The 20,388-nt window shown below is 37.5% G+C and overlaps 2 protein-coding genes across 2 annotated transcripts in view; one reads left to right on the top strand and one right to left on the bottom strand.

Moving 5' to 3' along the window:
• Positions 1-15,309, top strand: part of LOC108677685 (signal transducing adapter molecule 1) — a 16,713-nt gene extending 1,404 nt beyond the window's left edge. The window contains exons 2-12 of the mRNA XM_018165945.2: positions 829-989; positions 5,385-5,498; positions 6,008-6,142; positions 6,715-6,860; positions 8,867-9,045; positions 9,564-9,692; positions 10,505-10,723; positions 11,249-11,367; positions 11,988-12,092; positions 12,276-12,595; positions 12,899-15,309. Of these exons, the coding sequence (XP_018021434.1) occupies positions 829-989; positions 5,385-5,498; positions 6,008-6,142; positions 6,715-6,860; positions 8,867-9,045; positions 9,564-9,692; positions 10,505-10,723; positions 11,249-11,367; positions 11,988-12,092; positions 12,276-12,595; positions 12,899-13,082 (1,811 nt within the window). The 3' untranslated portion in view covers positions 13,083-15,309. The remainder of the gene's footprint in view (positions 1-828; positions 990-5,384; positions 5,499-6,007; positions 6,143-6,714; positions 6,861-8,866; positions 9,046-9,563; positions 9,693-10,504; positions 10,724-11,248; positions 11,368-11,987; positions 12,093-12,275; positions 12,596-12,898) is intronic.
• A 514-nt stretch (positions 15,310-15,823) lies between these two features.
• LOC108677686 (phosphate carrier protein, mitochondrial) lies at positions 15,824-20,388 on the bottom strand. Its single transcript, XM_018165946.2, has 6 exons — positions 20,306-20,388; positions 19,214-19,362; positions 18,076-18,236; positions 17,468-17,704; positions 16,777-17,143; positions 15,824-16,547 (listed from the first exon to the last, which is right to left on the bottom strand). The coding sequence occupies exons 2-6, from the start codon at positions 19,350-19,352 to the stop codon at positions 16,384-16,386; spliced, it is 1,068 nt and encodes a 355-aa protein (XP_018021435.1). The 5' UTR covers positions 19,353-19,362; positions 20,306-20,388; the 3' UTR covers positions 15,824-16,383.

Raw genomic sequence — 20,388 nt, forward strand, 5'->3', positions numbered from 1 at the left:
TTCTAAAGGCTTTTTAATAAATATGGCAACATTTTGTGACGTTTCATCGTTGCTGACGCGTAGTGAAGTGTTTTGAGAGTCATGTGAAGGCAACAGAACTTACGTAACGCATACGGTTTTTTTTATAGTTTTTCATTTCTCGATGCGTCCTTAATGTGTCGGAATATACCGCGTTTACCCTAAGTTAATAGATGATTAAGTTAAGAGACGGTTTTAGACACATATAAACTAATTCCAACACAGCTTGCCTGAGCTTGGAATTAGACACACACAGCTCATTCCAAGCTGTGTGCAAAAATTTAAATTTTCTTGATTAAAAGCTTAATAGCTCTTAATAAAAAGCCTTATTAAGTAGTGTTCAATATTTAATAGTGTTCTAATTCCAAGCTCTGTTGTAGTTATTCTAATTTCCAATACAGCTCACACAGCAATCAGAATTTGAACACAAGAGTGTCGGAATTACAAATTAGTAGAGTTCGAAGCGCGGCCGGAATTAGTCTCACAAGATGCCAAATTTAGTCACACACAGCATCAGAATATATGGATTTGGTAGGTTTGCATTGTAAAGGCTTTTAAATAAATATGGCAACATTTTGTGACGTTTCATTGTTGCTGGCGCCGCGGCATGTAGTGCGGTGTTTTGAGAGTGACGTAAAACAAACAGAACTCGAGTTGCGCAAATGGGGATTTTTTTAAAGCCATTCATTTTGCTACGTCCTTAATGTGTTGGAATATACCGCATTTACCCTATGCTTATAATATGATTTGGCTGACAGCTATGACTTTTAAATAAGTTGTGTGACTGTCGCTCTGTCTTTTTCATTTCAGATCGTGCCACTAGTGATGCAAACACGTCAGAAGACTGGGCTCTCATACTAGATATTTGTGATCGTGTAAAAGAATACAATGATGGACCAAAAGATTGTATAAAAGCTATTGCTAAGAAGTTAAACAGTGACCGTCCAAGAACTGCCCTGCAGGCCATAGTTGTGAGTACTGAGTATGCGATTGTATTTCTATGCACTTGTCATAAATTTCTGCCTTACAAAACCAGTATATGCCGTCAAACAGTATAATAAGTAACAGGCGGGTAAAATGGGGACAATTCTCTGATATTTCATAGAAATGTTGTAGTAATCCATCAAAATGTTGAACCATCCATCAAATCCATCAAAGTAGTCAATGGTTGGATATTGTGATGTTGATGATGTGAACTGGCAGACTTAGAAGGTCAGCATGCATGATGACAATTGACAACCTCCAGCAGTCTGCCCATGTCATGCGTTGGCAAGGTCAAGTGACAAACCATGCTGAAGATGGCCAGATGGTTGTTCAGCTGACGAGCCAATTGGTCTTTGATGCAATCCAGTCAAACATTCAAATTGCAAGTGACAAGGACATTATTGGGCAATATCACAAGTCTGATGAAGATATCGCTCAATGTGACGAATAAATGCAATGCAGCAACCTATCCAGGATGGTAGATGGTGACTGCATTGCCCATAAACAAGGCACAGGTGATCTTAGCACCTGTAAGCTTACAGATACAGAAGAAATGCTGTACGGCTGCTGATGTAAAGCTTGAAGTGGATAAGGTTGTTGTCAATGCTCAATGGCAGTTCCATGGATATTGTAAAATCACATCAATATTGCAGTAGTGGATTGATATGGTAATGTCATATCAATAAAGGAAAACTGGTACAAATCACAGTAAATGTCATTTATTCGACATCTACATCTTCTTCAGAGGAACTGGAGGACCTCAGAGTACTGTTAGTTATGGATGAGTACACTTGTGCATGCTTCAAACATTTTAAAATTAAGTTTGATTTCAAGTGTCCCAAATTACCCCATTCCCAGGGGTAGTTAGGGGTCCCTTAAGGTTTGTATTCAAAGCCGCCCAAACTCCACAGGGAGCTTGCTTGAGTTTGCTGCCGAGACGCGTGAGGGCTGGTTATCTTACGTCTGGCCGACGCGATGCCGTATAGGAATGCGTGCTTGCTCAGGCCGTGTCGGGCTGGACCACAGTACAAGCTCACAACAGTGCAGCATGTAATGAATGAGCTTTGACTACTGCCAGCAAATTCTTTGCTATTTACAGCGCGATCGCGCGATCTTAAAAAAAACAAATAAACCTAAAATAATGATTGCGCCAAACCTTAAAAATATATAAGCATAAATTGAATTTTTTATTGTAATTAATTAATTTAATTATTTTTATTTGCTTATATTCTCATCCCCAGTATATAAATGCATTATATTCAAAACCGAAATAGCGTCTGTGATATTTAATTTAAATAGTATAAATTTCTACACGAAAGACAAATTATCGCTAGATTATTAATTATTTTTTCGTAATCATGTCAATTCTATGGGCACGTAAAAATAAGGTTACAGATACGCACCGAAATTTTACTTATAATATTAAGTGAATATATTAATAGAATACAACTTGTATGTGCATAGACTTGGGAAGAGACGCCCTAAAAGGTGTTAGGCAGCTGAGCTCAGTGAGCTGTTCCCTCACACCCCTCCCCTCTACCCCCACTTCCGATGTGCGGGTATCCCATTTGGTAATACGAGCCGATGCTTCAGGCCAAGTAGACTGTTTTCGAACAATTATATCCTCATCTACAGTATATAAATGCACAATATTCAATACTGAAATTATGTTGATGATATTTAATTTAAATAGCATAAATTTTTACGAAAGACAAATTGTCGCTAGATTAAGTACTAATTATTTTTTTGGGGGCACGTTAATATTATAGGCACGTAAAAAGAAGGTTACAGAAATGCATCGAAATTCTAACTTTAACTGGTAATTAAGATATATTAAACTACAAAGGCTGTAATTCAGACCAATAGTTTCCTCGTACCGACAGCTACACTGGCATGAAGTGCCTTGATGTGTAGTCTGTCAGCCAGCCCACAAAGAGGGTCTGGGTCGGGAGGAGTACTGCAGCAGGGGGATGGAGAGAAAGGGAGGTTGTGGCACAGCAGTGGGGATTGTTAGAGGGGATGGGTGTGTGTGTAAATTTTATGAGGGTTCCTATTCTCATATCGTCTCGGCTACATGACAAAATTTGAGAAAATTCCAAAACATCGGTTCAAAATCAACAACACTTATCTGTATATCTTCTGGTATCCAGGTCACGAAATAACATTTACTTCGTCCGGTAACTTTCATCTGACCTTGAACTTGGAACCCTCTCCCGCAACATCGAAGAGCCTCCTACCACTTAATGGTTGTAACGCATTTTTGAACACTCGTAGAATATCACTGTTATAGCCAGGAGGGTAAGGGGGTAAGGAGGTTGTCTCTCTACCCCCTGGGAAGAGGGTAGACGATGGACTCGGCCACTTCACGCGAGCTAATTTATGACCGCGTAGGAAAGTGTCGCGACAACGTACGACACTTTGACATGCTCGGGGCCAGGTCCCAAAGAAAATGGGAAATCTATGATTCAGGAGTGATGAAAAAGTAATTTGTTTGCTAATTTCTACAAAATAGAGGGTGATTCAAATATGACTTTAATACCGATCACAAGAGAATAAATAGTACTACTTCCTCATGTCTCAAAAACTTAGGTAAGTTGCATCTCATGCAAGTATTTTACTCTATTTTACTCTATTATTTTACTCTATCATAACTGATGTTATAAAAAATTTACATATATTTTGTAACAGTCAGGAAATTGTAAATAAATAGCTGAATGAGCATGAAAAAATTCAGATTGATATTTCATTTACAAGAGGAGTTAAAATGACTATACGTAGTGATAGATTCCCATAGGGATTCAGCCAAGCCTGCCTGAGAGCTCACGGCTTTCAAGCACCACCTTAAATAAGCATCTGGCACATTATAAATAGCATGTTGAATTTTTTGGCAATGCCATACCATAACCCTTGCAAGGACCTTCAAAATGAGCCTTAACTTGTTTAAAATAAGCCCAAATGTTTCATAGTAAGAAGTTATTAATGGAAAAAGCTCAAATTTGTCTCCTATTACATCGTTTGATGGTTCTTATTCACTTACAAAGTTACAATGCTTTCTATCACTCCATTCACATTTCATGGTCATAAAGAATCTTCTACCTGTTCACTCCCTTTTCTTATGTTTATATACCGTCAAACGGGGTGAAAAGGGACAGGCGGGGTAAATCGGGTTGTGCGTCCCCCATTTCGTAGAAATGTTGTAGCAGCTAAACTAATCAAAATATTGCTAAACTAAAAATAGTGGCATAAACTTCAACATTTTTACTATCTATTATGTATAAGGCTAGTCAAGAAATCGAACATTTACTATCTCTAAAAAATGGCTGAAAAAAGTGTGAAAAGTGCGGTTTTGGAAAAGTACCTCTGCTAAGGTCTGGAGCAAAAAAATATTTGCCGTATTAAAAAATTTTACTTACATAAGAGTTGCTCCCAGGTGTCGGCTTGAAAATGTAGTTGACGGAATTGTCCTATCTCATTCCCAAAAAAAAATGGCAGCCATTTCGGCATGGTGGGGCTACTCAGGACAACCCCCCCCCCCCCGGGGGTAATTAGGGACACCCTTAAAAATGCATTTACAGTAGAACCTCACTTAGCAAAGGTTCCAGTTAATAAAAAAATTGATTAACAACAAAGAATTTTGTTTGCATTTATCTTGCTCGGCGAAAAAAAAGTCATTTATTGAAAAATTTGTGCATTACCATCAACCAGGGCTACTCGGGACAGATTTGATCATTTTTTTTGTTGATAACTGTTAATAACTTCTTACGATGTAACATTTCGTAAACAAATTTAGGCTCATTTTATAGCTTTTTGCGAGGGCTATTGAATGGCATTGTCAGAAAAATTCCATATGCTATTTGTAAGGTGCCAGACGCAAAATAAAGATTGTCCCGAGTAGCCCTGTCGGTCAGGGCTACTCGGGACAATGGGAATAAAACTTCATTTCAAAACATTTGAAGCATGCAGAGTGTACTCCTCCATTACTAACAGTACTCTGAAGTCCTCCTCTTTCATTGTAGATAATGTAGGTAGAACAAATGACATTTTCTGTGATTTTTACTTGTTTTTCCTTTATTGATATGATATTGCCATATACATTAATTACCGTATTAGTGATGTGCAGTTATCGTATTATTGATGCAATATTACCGTATCCATGAACATGCCATTGAGCATTTACAACAACCTTGTCCACTGCAAGCTTCATATCAGCAGCCTTATAGCTGNAATGTTAGCCCTAATGAAGCCATTCATCACAGGTTTCATTGTAATGTTAGCCCTAATGCACCCATTCATCACATGTTTCATTGTAATGTTAGCCCTAATGAAGCCATTCATCACAGGTTTCATTGTAATGTCAGCCCTTATGCACCCATTCATCACAGGTTTTAGATGCATGCATCAATAACTGCGGACGCAACTTCCACCTGGAAGTTGCCAGCCGGGAATTTGAACAAGAGTTGCGAAAAATCATAACAAATCAGCGAACTAATCCAAAGGTATGTACAAATTTGTAAATTTTTTCATATGTGTTAGCTTTGCAAAAATCTTGCTGGTGAAGTGTGGCCTTCTGGTTTATCACATTTTTTTATTTATGTCATAAAAATATATATTGAATTACTACTACTACTAGTCTACTACTAAGCATGGTTTAGTTTGACTAAACTTAATATTTTATAATCTTTCTGAGGAGTCTTATATGAATTAACCATGCTTTCCTATCATGCACTTAGCATTTTACCGATGAGAATATGTTATAATACTTTATGAATCTAAGTTTAAACTTGAAATTGCATATCCAGGAAAAATTGTTTTAAATACTTTTTATTCAATTCTTGTTTTGTTTGTTATTTTGGCATCAAATTAAAATAAATGAAATTTCTTTTTTATTTTCAATATCACTATTGGAAATAATTCTGTTCCCAGTCAAATTTTATTTGTCAAATTTATAAAATATGAATCGATATAAAATTATTTGTTTTAATTTGAAATAATGTTTCCATCAAAGGTATCAGAGAAGCTTCGGCAGCATTTACTGGCTTGGTCTGAAGGAGACTTCAAGAGTGACAGCCAACTGAGTCTCATCCCAGAACTGGTCTCCAAGCTCCGCCAACAAGGATATGAATTTTCTAAACCTGAATCTGTTAGTATGCTTCTATCCTTGCTTGATTTTAATATAAATTAATAAACACTTAATTTTGCATACGTTACAATCTGCATTTTAGAAATAACCAATTAGATAATCAAAGATGTACACTTTTGGACATTAAATATATAGTAGGTATGCTTTTTGGAAAGTTCTATGAATGCATGCTAATTCAATGGGGATCTATGAAGTCATATAAGTTCATCTGTAAAAGCATAGTAGTACTTGTACTATATCTTCCCTATGTTGCATAAATGAGGGTAATTACAAGGTATGTACTCTCAAACACAAAAAGTTTATACTAAATTTTATGTGGTTTTAGGGAGTTAACAATTTTAGTATTTTAGGTTTGTTTTTGCTAATGCTAGAATAGAATTTTGAGCTCTCCAGCTTTATTCATTCTTCACTAAATGTCTTCTTCCCTGTTTAAAGGTTCCAAAATTTTGTTCTCTGCTTGAACATGGATAAGAATCCAGGAATGAGATTCAATTTGTTGAATTATTTAATTCTATCATAGTTTAGCAATATCAAAATGTAATTTGGTTTTTCAATTTGGTATTTTCAAACAGCCAAGGAAAAAAGTTGAGTACAGCAATGACCCGAATGTTGTGAACAACAAGCAAGAAGAAGATGACATTGCTCAGGCCATCCAGCTCTCTCTACAGACCGCCCCCAAGAGCAGCACCAAAACTCACTCTACTTCACTCTATCCAAGGTGACACAGCATTTCTCAACTTGTGTAAATCAAATAGCTATATTTTTATCCATAAATAGCTTTAACATGCTGCAAAGTTGAATATATTGTTCAGTTAATGGGAAGTTGTATTTAGCTTGAGCATTTAATGATTAGTTTGAAAGTCTGTATTGTCTGTAGAAAATGTATCCTATGCTCTGCGCCCATCAGCATGTCTGAGGGAAACTTTGTGAAGTGTCGTGAAACTCTGAGTATTTGTAAAATGAATAAGATCAAGTTGGGTACAAATATAGCAAAAATGAAAAATCAAATAGTCAAATGAATAGTTTTCCTAATGAAAATAGTCAATAGTTTTCCTAATGAAAAATCAAATAGTCAAATGGGGTAAGACAGGATTGCAGCCTTCATGGGGTAAGAAAGGACCAGCCCATGGCATGCATTCTGATTGCACTGAATTTAATTTGACAGAAGAATATGTTAGGCAATCATTGCCTGTCATTTCAGTGTTTGTGGTAACCCTCTTCTGCAAATAATGAATTTTTGGTTAATTTTCATAGATAACCTATGTAAAGAAGGGTCACAAAATAGTTAACCCTATTTGGGAAATAAGCTGTGTCCGATTACAAAATTTTTTTGGCCAGGTCTGTGGATGTAGGCAGGTAACCTCAAGTAAACAAGCAACTTTTGAGACATAGAAGGCATTCCTACCAGCTACCATCACTGCCTGACAACTATTCTAAAATGGGGTAAAAAAGGACCGGACATGGGGTAAGACGGGACCACTAAATGATCCTGTTTTACACCACAAGTGGTCCTATCTTACCCCAAAAATGGTCCTGTCTTACCCCACAAATGGTCCTCTTTTACCCTATAATTTATCAAAAATTGCTTTCAAATGATTATATTATTGTGCACAAGTATACATGGAGTATTTTGGTCAAAATTTTCATCTTTTGCTTAAAATAACCATTCTAACTTGTAAGCTTTTTTAATTTGATAAATTCAGCATACTGTTGTGAATTGCATCATGGGGATGGAGAAAATAGGGATGTCTCTTCCCATTAGTGAGCTGCAGAACAATGTGCAAGAGTGGTTGGGCGAAAAATCATTGTGTGAAACATAAAAAATAATTATCACAATTTTGTGAGAGGGCATGGGCTATGTTTGAAGAAGTACACCACAAATGCAGTTAGCAAGAAAACACATGACGTCCGACTCTTAAGTTATTATCCATTGGTTTTATTACCAATTTGATAAATTTTCAGACAATGACACTAATTGAATATACAAGTAGCATTTGGCAATGCTCTACAATGAATCAAAGCCAACCTACTATTTCTATGCTCAACAAAGTTTTCTCGTGGCAAAAACTCCAATATGGCTGATACATTAGAGTTGACTCCCTGCAACATAAAACAGTAACAAGTGGTTGTTTAATCAAATAATGTGTTTCTAGATGGATAATATTGAATATCAGATTCAAATTTTTACTAAAAACCTTGTAACATAAGAATTACCAGTTGGTCCTTTCTTACCCCAGCCTGGTCCCATCTCACCCCAATGGGGTAAGATGGGACCAGCTCACTTTTTTTTAATCTGTACAGAAAACTGTGTTGTATGCAAAAAGTCTGAGTTGTAGCTTTGAAGCCCATTGCATATCCACACCTTGTGATAAGTTTAGGATTTTTTAGTTATTCATGGTATAGATGCTACATGCCTGTTGGTGATTTCGGTCCTGTCTTACCCCATCTGACTATTATTACACAAAGGAGGAGATTATTTGCTGCCTAAGTCGTTTAATGTAAATATAATAATGTAAATATAATGTACCGTTCAGAATATCAATTGATTCTATTCATTATGAAATGCGCGTAGCTTTGAAGCTGTGACAATTTCTCCTTGCATCACAACTAGGCAAATATTACGATATGAACTTTAATGACAATACACTCATGAATGACTGAGCTTTCTTGAAGCTATCAATTGCGGAAAACTTCACATTACTCAAATTTACAATTTATTTTCAGTGATCTATCTTCTGATTTGGCTCGGAGTTTTGACTCAAGCCTGACCCTGAGCGACACTAAGGGACGCACTGGCAACCCTCCTAGCACCAGCACCGCTGATGCTGTCAAGAAAGCTCGAGCGCTCTACGACTTTGAGGCAGTTGAAGATAATGAACTCACATTCCACGCTGGAGAACTAGGTAAATTTTTGCACTCACAGTTCTTATCAATTGATTTATCTATTATATATCAAGTCACAGGTCATTTTGAATAGAATTAGGGCTTATTCTTGGATTAAGTAAATGCCTGAATTGATAAATCATATTAGTGACGGCTCCAATGGAAGAAATTTGCTTATGGAATTGATAAAATAAATTGTAATTTTTAATTATTTTTTAAACATGGTACAAGATTAGTTTTACAGCTGCTTATGTTTGATGTCTGTGCTACACAAATTTCAACATGTCTTCTCTAGTGGGATTATTTCATAGACGTTCAATGTATTGTCAGTATATATTTGGCCTATTTATGTTGTTGAATGTACCGTATTTTTTGAAGAGTGAATGACTTTAGGTTGCTATTTATTCAAGTTATCACCATTAAAGACGTCCCAAGTGGCTGAAATGATATTAATGCTGTTACGTTATAATTTATAATAAAACATTTACATATAGCACCAAGCAGCCATCATAAATTGACACTATGACTTTTGTTGCAGTTGTTGTGTTAGATGACAGTGATCCAAACTGGTGGAAAGGCAGCAACCACCGCGGCGAAGGTCTCTTCCCTGGCAACTTTGTCACTCTCGATATTCATGGCGATGGAGAACATCAGTCACCCGCTTCCCGTTCGTACAGATAAACTATTCCTAGTGAACAGTTCTTTGTGTTTGATCAAACTCCTGTGATTGACAACATCAATGTTCTCTGGAAAATCTCAGTTCCGCATCACGTTTGTCAAGCTTAATGCAATGGGTTTAAGGGATAATGTGTTACAGTCGTTAGTACTTGACGTCCTTTAGAGTTATTGATCCTCAGTAGCCCCGCTGAATTAGGTGATTTATTCCTTTTTTTTGGGGGGGGGGTGGAAGTAGTGTGAAACGTCTTTAAAAATCATTCCATCTGAGATCAATTTTATTTTATTTATTCTCTTCATTGTTAAATTCTTATCCATAAAATTGTAATTATAATTTTGGTTGTTTTTTTTACAAACGTACTAGTTTATGTTGCAAATTTTATTTATATGACACTAGTCCTTTAGAGTTATTGATCCTCAGTAGCCCCGCTGAATTAGGTGATTTATTTCTTTTTTTTGGGGGGGGGGTGGAAGTAGTGTGAAACGTCTTTAAAAATCATTCCATCTGAGATCAATTTTATTTTATTTATTCTCTTCATTGTTGGATTCTTATCCATAAAATTGTAATTATAATTTTGGTTGTTTTTTTTACAAACGTACTAGTTTATGTTGCAAATTATTGTTTTTGTCTTCAATATTTTTTGTCGAAAGTAAGTTTATTTCTGTTATTAGACTCTTCATAGCTTGTTACTAACTTGTTTTGTTCTGATACTTTTTTTTACAATACTTCCTATCAATACTAGTGAACAAATTTATTTTAAAGAAGACGAGTTTTCTAAATTCAAATATTATTCTCATTGACAGGAAGTGAGAAGCGGGTATCATTTTCTGAATGCGTAGAGGTAACAGAAGTGGAAGATGCTGAAGGTGAGCCTGCAGGAGACGAAGATGCAGGGAAGGCACCAGGGGCACCGCCGTCCGGGGAGATCGACGAGGACAAAATGGACTACCTGTTGCACCTCCTGCACGAGGCTGACTCGACGGGAGAGCGACCTGACGACCCACAGCTTCCTGCCATCGAAGGTACTCCGTGGGGCCTGTCATGTTAGTGTGTCCAAGTGAGGTACTTGGCTAAAAAATGTGAAACGTGGCTACAACACAAATATGATTGTGATGAGACTCGGGCCAAGTATTTCCTGTCGATTGTTACTCTCATAACGCGCCAAAGTAGCACCAAATTAGATTGCGAAGAGACTCAGCCAAGTTATTCATGTTGATTGTTCGTGTTATAAAACATTGTGCTTCCCAGTAAAAGTTGGGGCGGATTTTTTTTATTGTGTGGACATACAACTTGGTGTGGGTACAGTGCTTTGAATAATTAGTTGCTCCAAACAAATCTCTTACCATCTCAATTATTACTTTGTAAGTTTTTATATATGTTTTAACATCTATGGAGAATTTGTTCCATGTTCGCATCTGACGTAACCTTAAACCGAATTCAGACTAACAATTTTCCTTCATAAATGCTGAATCACGGACGTGGAAATGAACACTGCCCATCAATATAAACATAGTTATTTACGTACCTTTATTTTTGAATACCGACAGAACAAGTGAACGCAATGGCCCCCACTATAGACGCTGAGTTAGAACGCATAGACCGACGCCACAACGAACTTACAAGACTCAATGCTGATCTCATGGCTGGACTCAACCTCTACCATCAGGTGAGACCGCGGTCCATCTTGCCATATTTCTACCCTTGTATAAGTTATACAACTGCTCGTTGCATAAGTGGGGCATGTGCTGTTCTTTGTTTTCATCTGATTTGCGTTATCAATGTTAGTGGGGCATCTCGTGCTTTTTAACATTTTGATGTACAACATTCATTCTTGGAGTCAAGCCTGATTTTCTCTTGAAAAAATGCTAGAAATCTCCCACTTTATTTTTGCTTTTGTTCGAACTATTAGAAATTGGATAAAATTTAAAACAGCAACAATGCTTACATCAACTGCGGTATTTTTCTAACAGTTCTTAGCTACGACAATTGAAACTTGCATTACTTGTGGTACTTTTGAGACACATTCCAATTGGGACCGTTAATTTAAACACGCATTTTATTTTCAAGAGGAAAAACGACCCCGATTTACTTTACTTTTCTATGCCTATTTACAGAAAAATGGTTTAGTTTTAATCTAGTGAACTGCATGAAAAACTTAAAATTCGCCATCTGCGCTGCATGCGAATTGCAAACTGATTGATGCTAATTCATTTCAGGTCATGCCCACTGCGATCTAATTAATGTTTATTCATTGTTGCTCATTCGGATTATTTTTGATTTTTGCAGCTCATGCGGGAGATGCCGGTGTCCAGCATGGGATACTACCCGCCGCCCTCCGTGTCTTCAGTTTACGGCCCACCCATGCACCACCCAATGTACCCCCCACAAACTGTGAGTTCTGGTCTCTCAATGGCATTTTGTATTGTTATTCTTGCTCATATGTCATTTGTAATGATAAACTGTCTTTCTATGCATGTTTGAATCTCTATAAACACTGTTGAACTCCATTTTTTAATTGTTTTGTCAAATGTTAGCGATGGTGAGTTGTTTCTCGCAAATATATTTTCCTCCCAGATCCCTGGGTACCCTCCCTACGGGATGCCCGGGATGAGCGGCACCCAACCTCCCCACGGCATGCCTCCCATGAGCAACGCACCTCACATGCCTCCACCTCACGCGGCACCCTACGGAATCATGTCCATGCCACAGGGCATGGCACCTCCTCAAGGCCCTATGATGGGCGGTCCTTTACCCCCAATGACCAACGGCGGTGGCGTCCACACGTCCATGCCTGAGGGCGCAGAGACGCTCAACGGGCACATGCCGCCTCACCAGCTCGGCGCCCCGCCTGCCTTGTATGGCCAGCCTCCGTCTGGTCCTCCTGCTGCTGCCAGGTCAGTGAAATGTCAATGATTTAGCTCTCAATTTATGTGTAGCTAAATAATAATTAACTATTAAATTGTCTCTACCCTATAAGCTGGTAATTCAATGCAGAAACAACACTGCTTCAAATAGTGAAATTCAAGTGTTTTAAAAGGCAAAATCAGTTACAGTGTATGCATTTATTAGTGCACAAAAATTGTAAATTCTATAATAGTGCATAAATTTCTATTTATTAAACAGTGCAAAGTGTGTTCACTGGTATTTATAAATGATATTTACCCAACCACAATGACGTCGATTTTCTGCATTCGTAGCAACGACACGACGAGTGAGGCGAGCCCCAGCACCGCAGGAGGACCAATGCCGCCACACGTTCAGTATCCAGGACCCGAGCACCTGCCTCATTACCCTCCCTATATGGCCAGCCCCCACTACCCTCCCATGCAGACCGGCCCTCCAGCCCCTCCAGCCTCAGCCTTCCAACAGCCTCTTCTATAATTGATCCTTCACTGCACCTCATTCCCCTGGCGACTTTCATCACTCTTTTTCTGAACTTCATTATCTGGCGGCTCCATGTGATTCTGTCGTTGTCTGGCCCCGGTAATACGAATATGAAAAACTATATTAGAACTATTTTTGTCTGAAAAGAGCTAGAAATGATGAACGTGGGATATCGAAGAACTCTACAGCTGCGTACCCGTTAAATGATGCAACTGATTAGCTTAGATTAGCAGAAGAATTGTCGCAACTTGGCACATAATCGTGTTGTAGACTCATTGATGATTCTGTTTTTTTTTCATAGTCTCAGTTGCATTTTTTAAGTTCACGGAGCTGAAATTATTACGTACTATTATCAGTTTCTTCAATGAGATTGCTTATATAATGTTTCATTTGTAATCGTTCGGAAACTGTGATAAGGACAGGATTTCCTCATACCTTGATATCATTAGCGTTTGTAGTGAGTGATTTTTATCCTTTAGTCCATTAAACGTTTTTTTAAATTTCATATTTCCCATTGAGCTTTAACATTTATTTTTCTTTCCCACATAATAATAGATCGCATTCGGTCCTCCGGAGACTCTTATTTACGTACTTGTACTTTCCCGTAGGCTATTTCTATTTAGTTCCTCTATGGAAGAGCAAAGAATTTTGATTTGGCGTTTCTTATTATCGTGAATAACTTTTAGACGTTTTCGGTAACTTTTTGGATACAATAGAAACGGCTTGTTATTAAATTTGTGTAAACTCTCTTGCAATTAAATAGCTTGTAATGCTTGCGTCTTGAAATGTTTGCCTCAGCTTTTCATCGTTTCCGTGCAGAAGGCCCATTATAAGTAACGGGAATCATTTCAGTTTCATTCTTAATTTCCACTATTCTATTTCGTTTACCGAGTCTTTTTACTACAACTATTACTAAACATGTCAAGGATAATATAATTTTTTTCTACATACTGGACTGCGAAATGTTTAGCCTGAAGACAGCTTAGTAACAGTTCCGCTTTTGTGTAGACACGATTTGATGAACAAACTTGAAGCTACACACGAATGCAGTCACTCAAGCCTCGTTCTTTGAACAGATGTTCTATCTTGGCTTTGCAGTTATGTTATTTTAATCATGTCGCTCATGTATTAGTGATGTATTTCTTGCTAATTGCGAATTCCTCATGTTTTTATGGATATAAAAATGAGTTTTCTGTTTAATATTTGTAGGCTAAATCATAGTATTGTGATGTATCAGAAACCAGCATATTCTTAGTAGTAGTCTCTTGTAGGTGCATTCATTCATTTCAGGTGGATGCCTGATTTATTTACCCAACGTCGTGAATTCTCCAGTTCACTCATTTCATGTATTGAGCTATCGGCCTGAACCTTTGGTGCATTGTTATTCCATGCAAGATGTTGATTAGTAAGTTTGTTTTTCATTACTAATTTGCAAGGCTATTTTTGACCGATAATGGCATTGTCGGAACAGGACCTGCATGAGAATTGTACCAAATTTATTTTACAATCCTTCTCATCCTGAAGATGCCATGGAGCCCTATGTTATCCTGTCGCAATCAAGTCTTGTACAGGAACGCCTGAAAGCCCAAAGCATTACGGAACTGACCTTTTTCGTACGTGTAACTGCACTGGAGATAACTGCTCGCTTTGCAGTTGTGAACCTCAATCATTTCTCTCTTCTTGCATCTGGGTCATATGTGAATATTGTGCTCACTGATTCTGGAAATAGGAAATGTATATAATTGCTATTCATCTTCTGTGTCTGTCACCTAACTGGTGTCTAGGAAGCAATATTTTTCTCGGAAATCTCCATTTGAATTTTGGATGCTCTTGTTTCCTGGTTAATTCTAAACTTTTTTTTTTAAACCTTGTGAATGGTAAAAATCAATGGTGGGTCTGGTCTCCTTTTTTGTGAATCTATAATAAATATTATATTCCCTAATAATTTTATGTAATCTATAATAGTACTTTATCTGTAATATAAGCCTACTGCTGTAAGTAGTTAATGTATAATAACAGCCTGCTAGCTGCTCATTGTTTGTACCTAATGAGCTCACCTAGACTGAATGTCCTGCACCTTCGCACTTAGAGTGTGAGGCCCCCGAATGTTATTATTACATAACCTTTACAATGAATAGTGAAAGGTTGATGTATGCTGGTCTGTAATCATTTCTGTAGCTCGTAAGATGTACTTATACTCGCTTAACTTTTTTGGATTTCGAGACGGTGGCTTTCATTTTTCTCCCTCTCGGGCACGAAATTTATAGAATCTCGAAAGAAAATTTAACATTTCGCTTGGAATAAAGGTACATTACCATGGTGATAACTGATCACCACGATGCAGTTTCATGGTTGAGTAGTGATCAGCTTGCACGGCCTACAGGAGTTCTGTGTTAAACGAATCTTTAAACCAAGCTTTCGATGCTCATTCATTACCATAACTTGCTGAATTTGAACAACCGATTAAAAAAATATTCATTTGCATGCACGTAACATCTCGTTACTCGTTCAGAATGGGCTGCGTTATTACAGGGTCGAAATTATCTACTAGATTCATATCCTTGCTTCATGGCGACGTTGCTTGTGTAAACCAGCTCGAGTTTCACGATTGCTTTTTGAATCAAGAATACTCTAATGTAATTTTCATTGATCCTATTACTGAGGTTAGTGATAATACTGAATTAGTTCAGTATTTCAAGCGAGTTTGAGTGAAGTCTGAAGGATATGGAACGTTGTTATAATAATTGATTTTTTATTCGATAGGTAGTATCCATAAATTCTGTTTCATGAGCGAAACTCTGAAATTTACACAGGGCGATTGTTGTTTATGTACAAAATGAAGGCATTGCATTGGGATACTAAAAAATTACTGATAAAAAATAATTTGTAAACATGAAAATGGTCGCTGCAAGAACCGGTTGAGGGTAAGTCATAGTAAATACGATAATGAACTGAATTCTCAGTATTAATGGTTTCCAGCGAAATATCATCTGAAACTATACTTTAGCCGGAAGGAAAATTAAAGTTATTTTTCTTGCATGAAGTATTGTTGTGAATGCAGAACTTAAACATGCGACCAATCTGTAGTAATTTGCGTGAGCGGAATATACCCTGAAAGTAGGTTTCTCGAGGGTAAATTTTCAGCAGGGTTGTAAGACGTTCCCACTTGTAAGAAAAAAATGTTTCACGGATAAAAGAAAAGAAAGCGATATTAATTAATCGGAAATTATCTCATTTGGACTACCCGCCGCTAATAAGCTGGACAGTCCGAAACCAGTCAGCCTGCTGCTGAAAATACTTAAGCCTGCTTAGCTTCAAGTTTTAACCTAAGTGACTCCGGCATCACGGGTGGCGGGGGTCGAGGCAGGTGAAGAGCCACTTTGACGGCGTCATAGATGAACCATTGTGCTGCCGTCAGCGTACCGATCATGATGATACGCGCGAACAGTCCCTTCCACAGTCCTGGTAATGTCAGAAATTTAATTAATGTGTTCCAGTCGTATTTAATAAACTAAATTCATCTTACCTTAGAGCTGGAAGAGATGAGTGATGAAAGAATTGTCGATATGAATTTCTGCAACAATGGAGAGCTAAATTTTATAAAATTCCTAAAGTTGGACCAGACAACGATCAAGAAATAGAGAAGTATGAATTGTCTATACTATAGCATGATATGCGCTCCCATGCTTACCCATGAATCCAAGCTGCTTGGCAACACCCACAGCAGAAGATCCCTTAGCCTGGTTCAGTTTCGAGACGATGGTATCGGCAGGATGCGACACGATGGCACAGAAGACACCGGCGATGTAACCTGCAGCAAAGGTCACGACCAACTGCTCGCCCTTGGTGCAGTCGTCTCTTGGCTTAGGCACCACGTAGCGGTAAAGGAGCTCGACGGTCTTCTCGAAGCAGGCAAACTTCATCATCGTGTAGGGGATCTGCCGGCACCACAAAGGCACAAGGCCTTTGTAGAAGCCCCACAGACCCTCCTCCCTGTAGATGATGGGAGCCCCAGCGCGGAGAGTGCTCACGAAGCCAGGCTTAGTTTGGATGCGCACCTGTAATGTACAATGCATGAAAAATCTGATTAAAAAACAAGCCAATAAATAGCTTGCTTTGAAATCGTTCAATTGCAAATCTGATCTGCTTTGTAAATCATTAGGGCTTGTCCGTTGAGGATCAAATGTGCAGGAGCTCATCATAAGTAATATGCAACAACTGTAAAAATTATGTTACAGATTTAGTTCAGGAACGAACTTTCGAAATTGCGTCGTGAAGCTCAACTGTCAGCTTGAAGAACTTAACTAATGAGAATAGAGGAATTAAGCTCACGCTAACTTCTTACGGTTTTCATATATTGTAGTCCCTGAAATTAATCTCACCTTAACAGCCTCCATGGGTGACAAGGCAATATCAGCAAAGAACTCGGCTGAAGCGGACGCAGCCAGGTAAAGGGAAGTTCTGTAGATGTAAGCATTCTCTTCACCAAGAATGTTGGCGTACATGTTCTTGAAGACTTCATAGAAGCCAAACTTGCAGACGCCTTGCATGGAGTAGCCAATCAGAGTGGGCGCCCATCCTTTGGCCAAGCCTCGGGCGCCGTCTTCGGCGATTGTCACCTTAAAACATTTCTATGATTAGCCTCCATGAACTATAGTTAATCAAGTTTTACACCATGATCTCTATTGTACTCTGATATATCGTTATAACTAAAATGACTAATAACTCAACGTTATATTATTCAACTGATTTTTGTTAAAGGGACATTCTGTGGAACAATCTCTCGTTATTATGAATATGTCACATGAACCTACGGTTCAAGTGAATCAACATGATCAAAAAATCTCATTGACTTGATTCCTGCTTGAAGCTGAATAAATATTGTAGGAGCTGGCAAGTAACATGCAAATAAATCAAGGTCATTGCACAAAAATGCACGAAAGGAGTATAAAATTAGCTACTTTATTTTATCAAGTAAGCAATGCCGTACCTTGAAGCCATTGAAGATGCCTTTGTACTTGGCAGGATCGACCTGAATGCGGCACTTAACAAGATCCAAGGGTACAATGCCGGTGTGAGTGACACCGCAACTCAGGAGACCTCCAAAGCCACACAAAACGAAATATTTGGTTGAACCAAACTCAACCTCATCTGTTGAGGAAAACTGTACATCAAACATTGCATAAATATTGACTATGAGATAAACCGTACATTATACCCTGCATAATTCGGTGCCCTGTGTTCTGTGTGTTGCTCCCTGATTCAGTTTGTTCATTTGACGAATCAAATTCTGGTTCAAATTTTTTTCTTAACTCAGACTGAATCTCAAAATGGGTTTGTGATAAAAAGAATACAAATTCTGCTGAGTAAGCGAGTGTATATTATAAATATGAGAAGTCTCTTCATATATACATTATTAAATGGACAATCACAAATTTGAGAATTTGGGGAGTGGGGGGTGGGGGTTTACTTTGTAAACTATTTGTTTACCAAGTAAAATATCTCAATAAAATCATTGCAATATAATTTTCAAGTCTCAACAATAAGCTTTAATAAATATAAAAGAATGTCAGTAAATGCAAGCACTGCAAATTTGCTAAAGAACTTGAATGATTACCAAATGAGCAAATGCAAATATATATATATAGCGTAACTATCTTGACTGAAATTGTATCTAATATGATGTTAATCAAGTTCATCATTGGTACATGTGAGAACAAATAATAAAAATTTGGGATGGATGGCAGGACGAGGCACGTGAATTTTAAGGATAATAATTATGCTTGGAAATTGACCAATGAATTTTCAGAATATAACAAAATTCATTACTATTTGGCCAAGTTATCAGGTAAAGATGCAGTTTTCAAAGGCACTAGTTTACGTGAGGCCGAAAGTCATTGGGAAATTGTTTAATTAGTTAAAACGTTAAAGTTGAAAGGATGGGCGTTAAAACTATGTTCAATAGTATGACTGAGCACTGGCCACTGAGTGAGATATTATTGACCAGTGACAACCAGAGAATAATTATACTCATTAAATGATGAAATTTATCAAATTTATACAAAAAATTCAGCCAGACATTGCACAATTACAAATTTTGATTTCAACCAAGACTCTGAACACAAAACCTGGAGTTGCAGCAGCTGCAATGTTGCGTCCACTGACAAGTTGTCTGCTACTTTTGGCTTCATTTTCTGCCTTGAGTGTAGTGCACACAGCTCCACCAAAAGGAGACTTCTTGGATGTGTCCCAAAATCCACTAAACATTTTAATTTGTCTGAAAAGTATGAGGAAGTAAATAAAAAGTAACAGATTCAAGAATTCCGTGACCATTAGGAAATTTATTTGTATGACAGTGGCCTAAAATGCTAGATATTATAGCTGAAAAAATTGTAACAAATATTATGTCCTCATACTTATATAACCTAAATAAACAATAAACAGTCTCTGTCTCACTATCAAATTACCTTTGTCCAGAACCATGAAAAGTTTAAACACATTCCTCATTTGACAATTGACAGTTGACAGGATTCCTAATATCACTTCTCCAAAATTTCAAACAAAAGTGATGTAACATTATACTTTAAATGATTTAGAATAGGGCTATAATGATCAGGAATGATTGATGAGTCATGAGCCCTCGACAGCTCAACTTCTCAAGCATTGAGCAAATTATCAGAACTTAGATTAAAAGAAAAATTCTTCACTAAAATTTCCATGAGTACTAGAGTAGAGATCATATGATAATCATCATCATTAACTCAATGAAGTTGAAGTGAGTGGCGGCAAATAAATGAACTCTTCTATAGCTGTATGGCACTCAAGAGTCAAGACGACCACGGTCATTACCTACTGTCCTGAACTTTAAAAACTTTTAGAGATGAAACTTAATTTAGGTAAAAGCCAATTTTAAAGAAGTAGGTATCAAGTGCAGAAAATTAAATTCAGTACTTTTCTTCAACATTCATCATATTCACCTAGATGGTTAGGAGTTAGGTAGGACAGTCCAACAGTATTTCATAACTCATAAGTAAATGAGAATTGCCTGTGATTAGGTACATTCATTAACACTGCTCCGCACGATCATTGAACTATCGATTTCCATGTATATTTCCGATAAAATAGGCATCAAGATGGACATAAAATATTTCATTAAACACAAAATTTACTTCAAATAGGGGGAAATGAAAGTATTTAAGTATATTCATCTAATAACTCACAATATGGCGCAGGCCAACCGGCTAAAGAGACAGCACTCGAAGGTCTGCTATTACCAAGTTTCGTAAGGCGCTCTTGAAAGTAC

The sequence above is a fragment of the Hyalella azteca genome, unplaced genomic scaffold (assembly GCF_000764305.2).
Source record: "Hyalella azteca isolate HAZT.00-mixed unplaced genomic scaffold, Hazt_2.0.2 contig3725, whole genome shotgun sequence".
Classification (NCBI taxonomy): domain Eukaryota; kingdom Metazoa; phylum Arthropoda; class Malacostraca; order Amphipoda; family Hyalellidae; genus Hyalella; species Hyalella azteca.

What these genes read in the sequence shown, in the direction of transcription:
- LOC108677686 (XM_018165946.2), bottom strand. Translation starts at nt 19,352, where the DNA reads ATGTTTAGTGGATTTTGGGACACATCCAAGAAGTCTCCTTTTGGTGGA. An exon ending in TGCAGCTGCTGCAACTCCAG is followed by an intron (nt 18,237 to 19,213) that starts GTTTTGTGTTCA and finishes TTTCCTCAACAG; the next exon opens with ATGAGGTTGAGTTTGGTTCA. An exon ending in GCATCTTCAATGGCTTCAAG is followed by an intron (nt 17,705 to 18,075) that starts GTACGGCATTGC and finishes AAATGTTTTAAG; the next exon opens with GTGACAATCGCCGAAGACGG.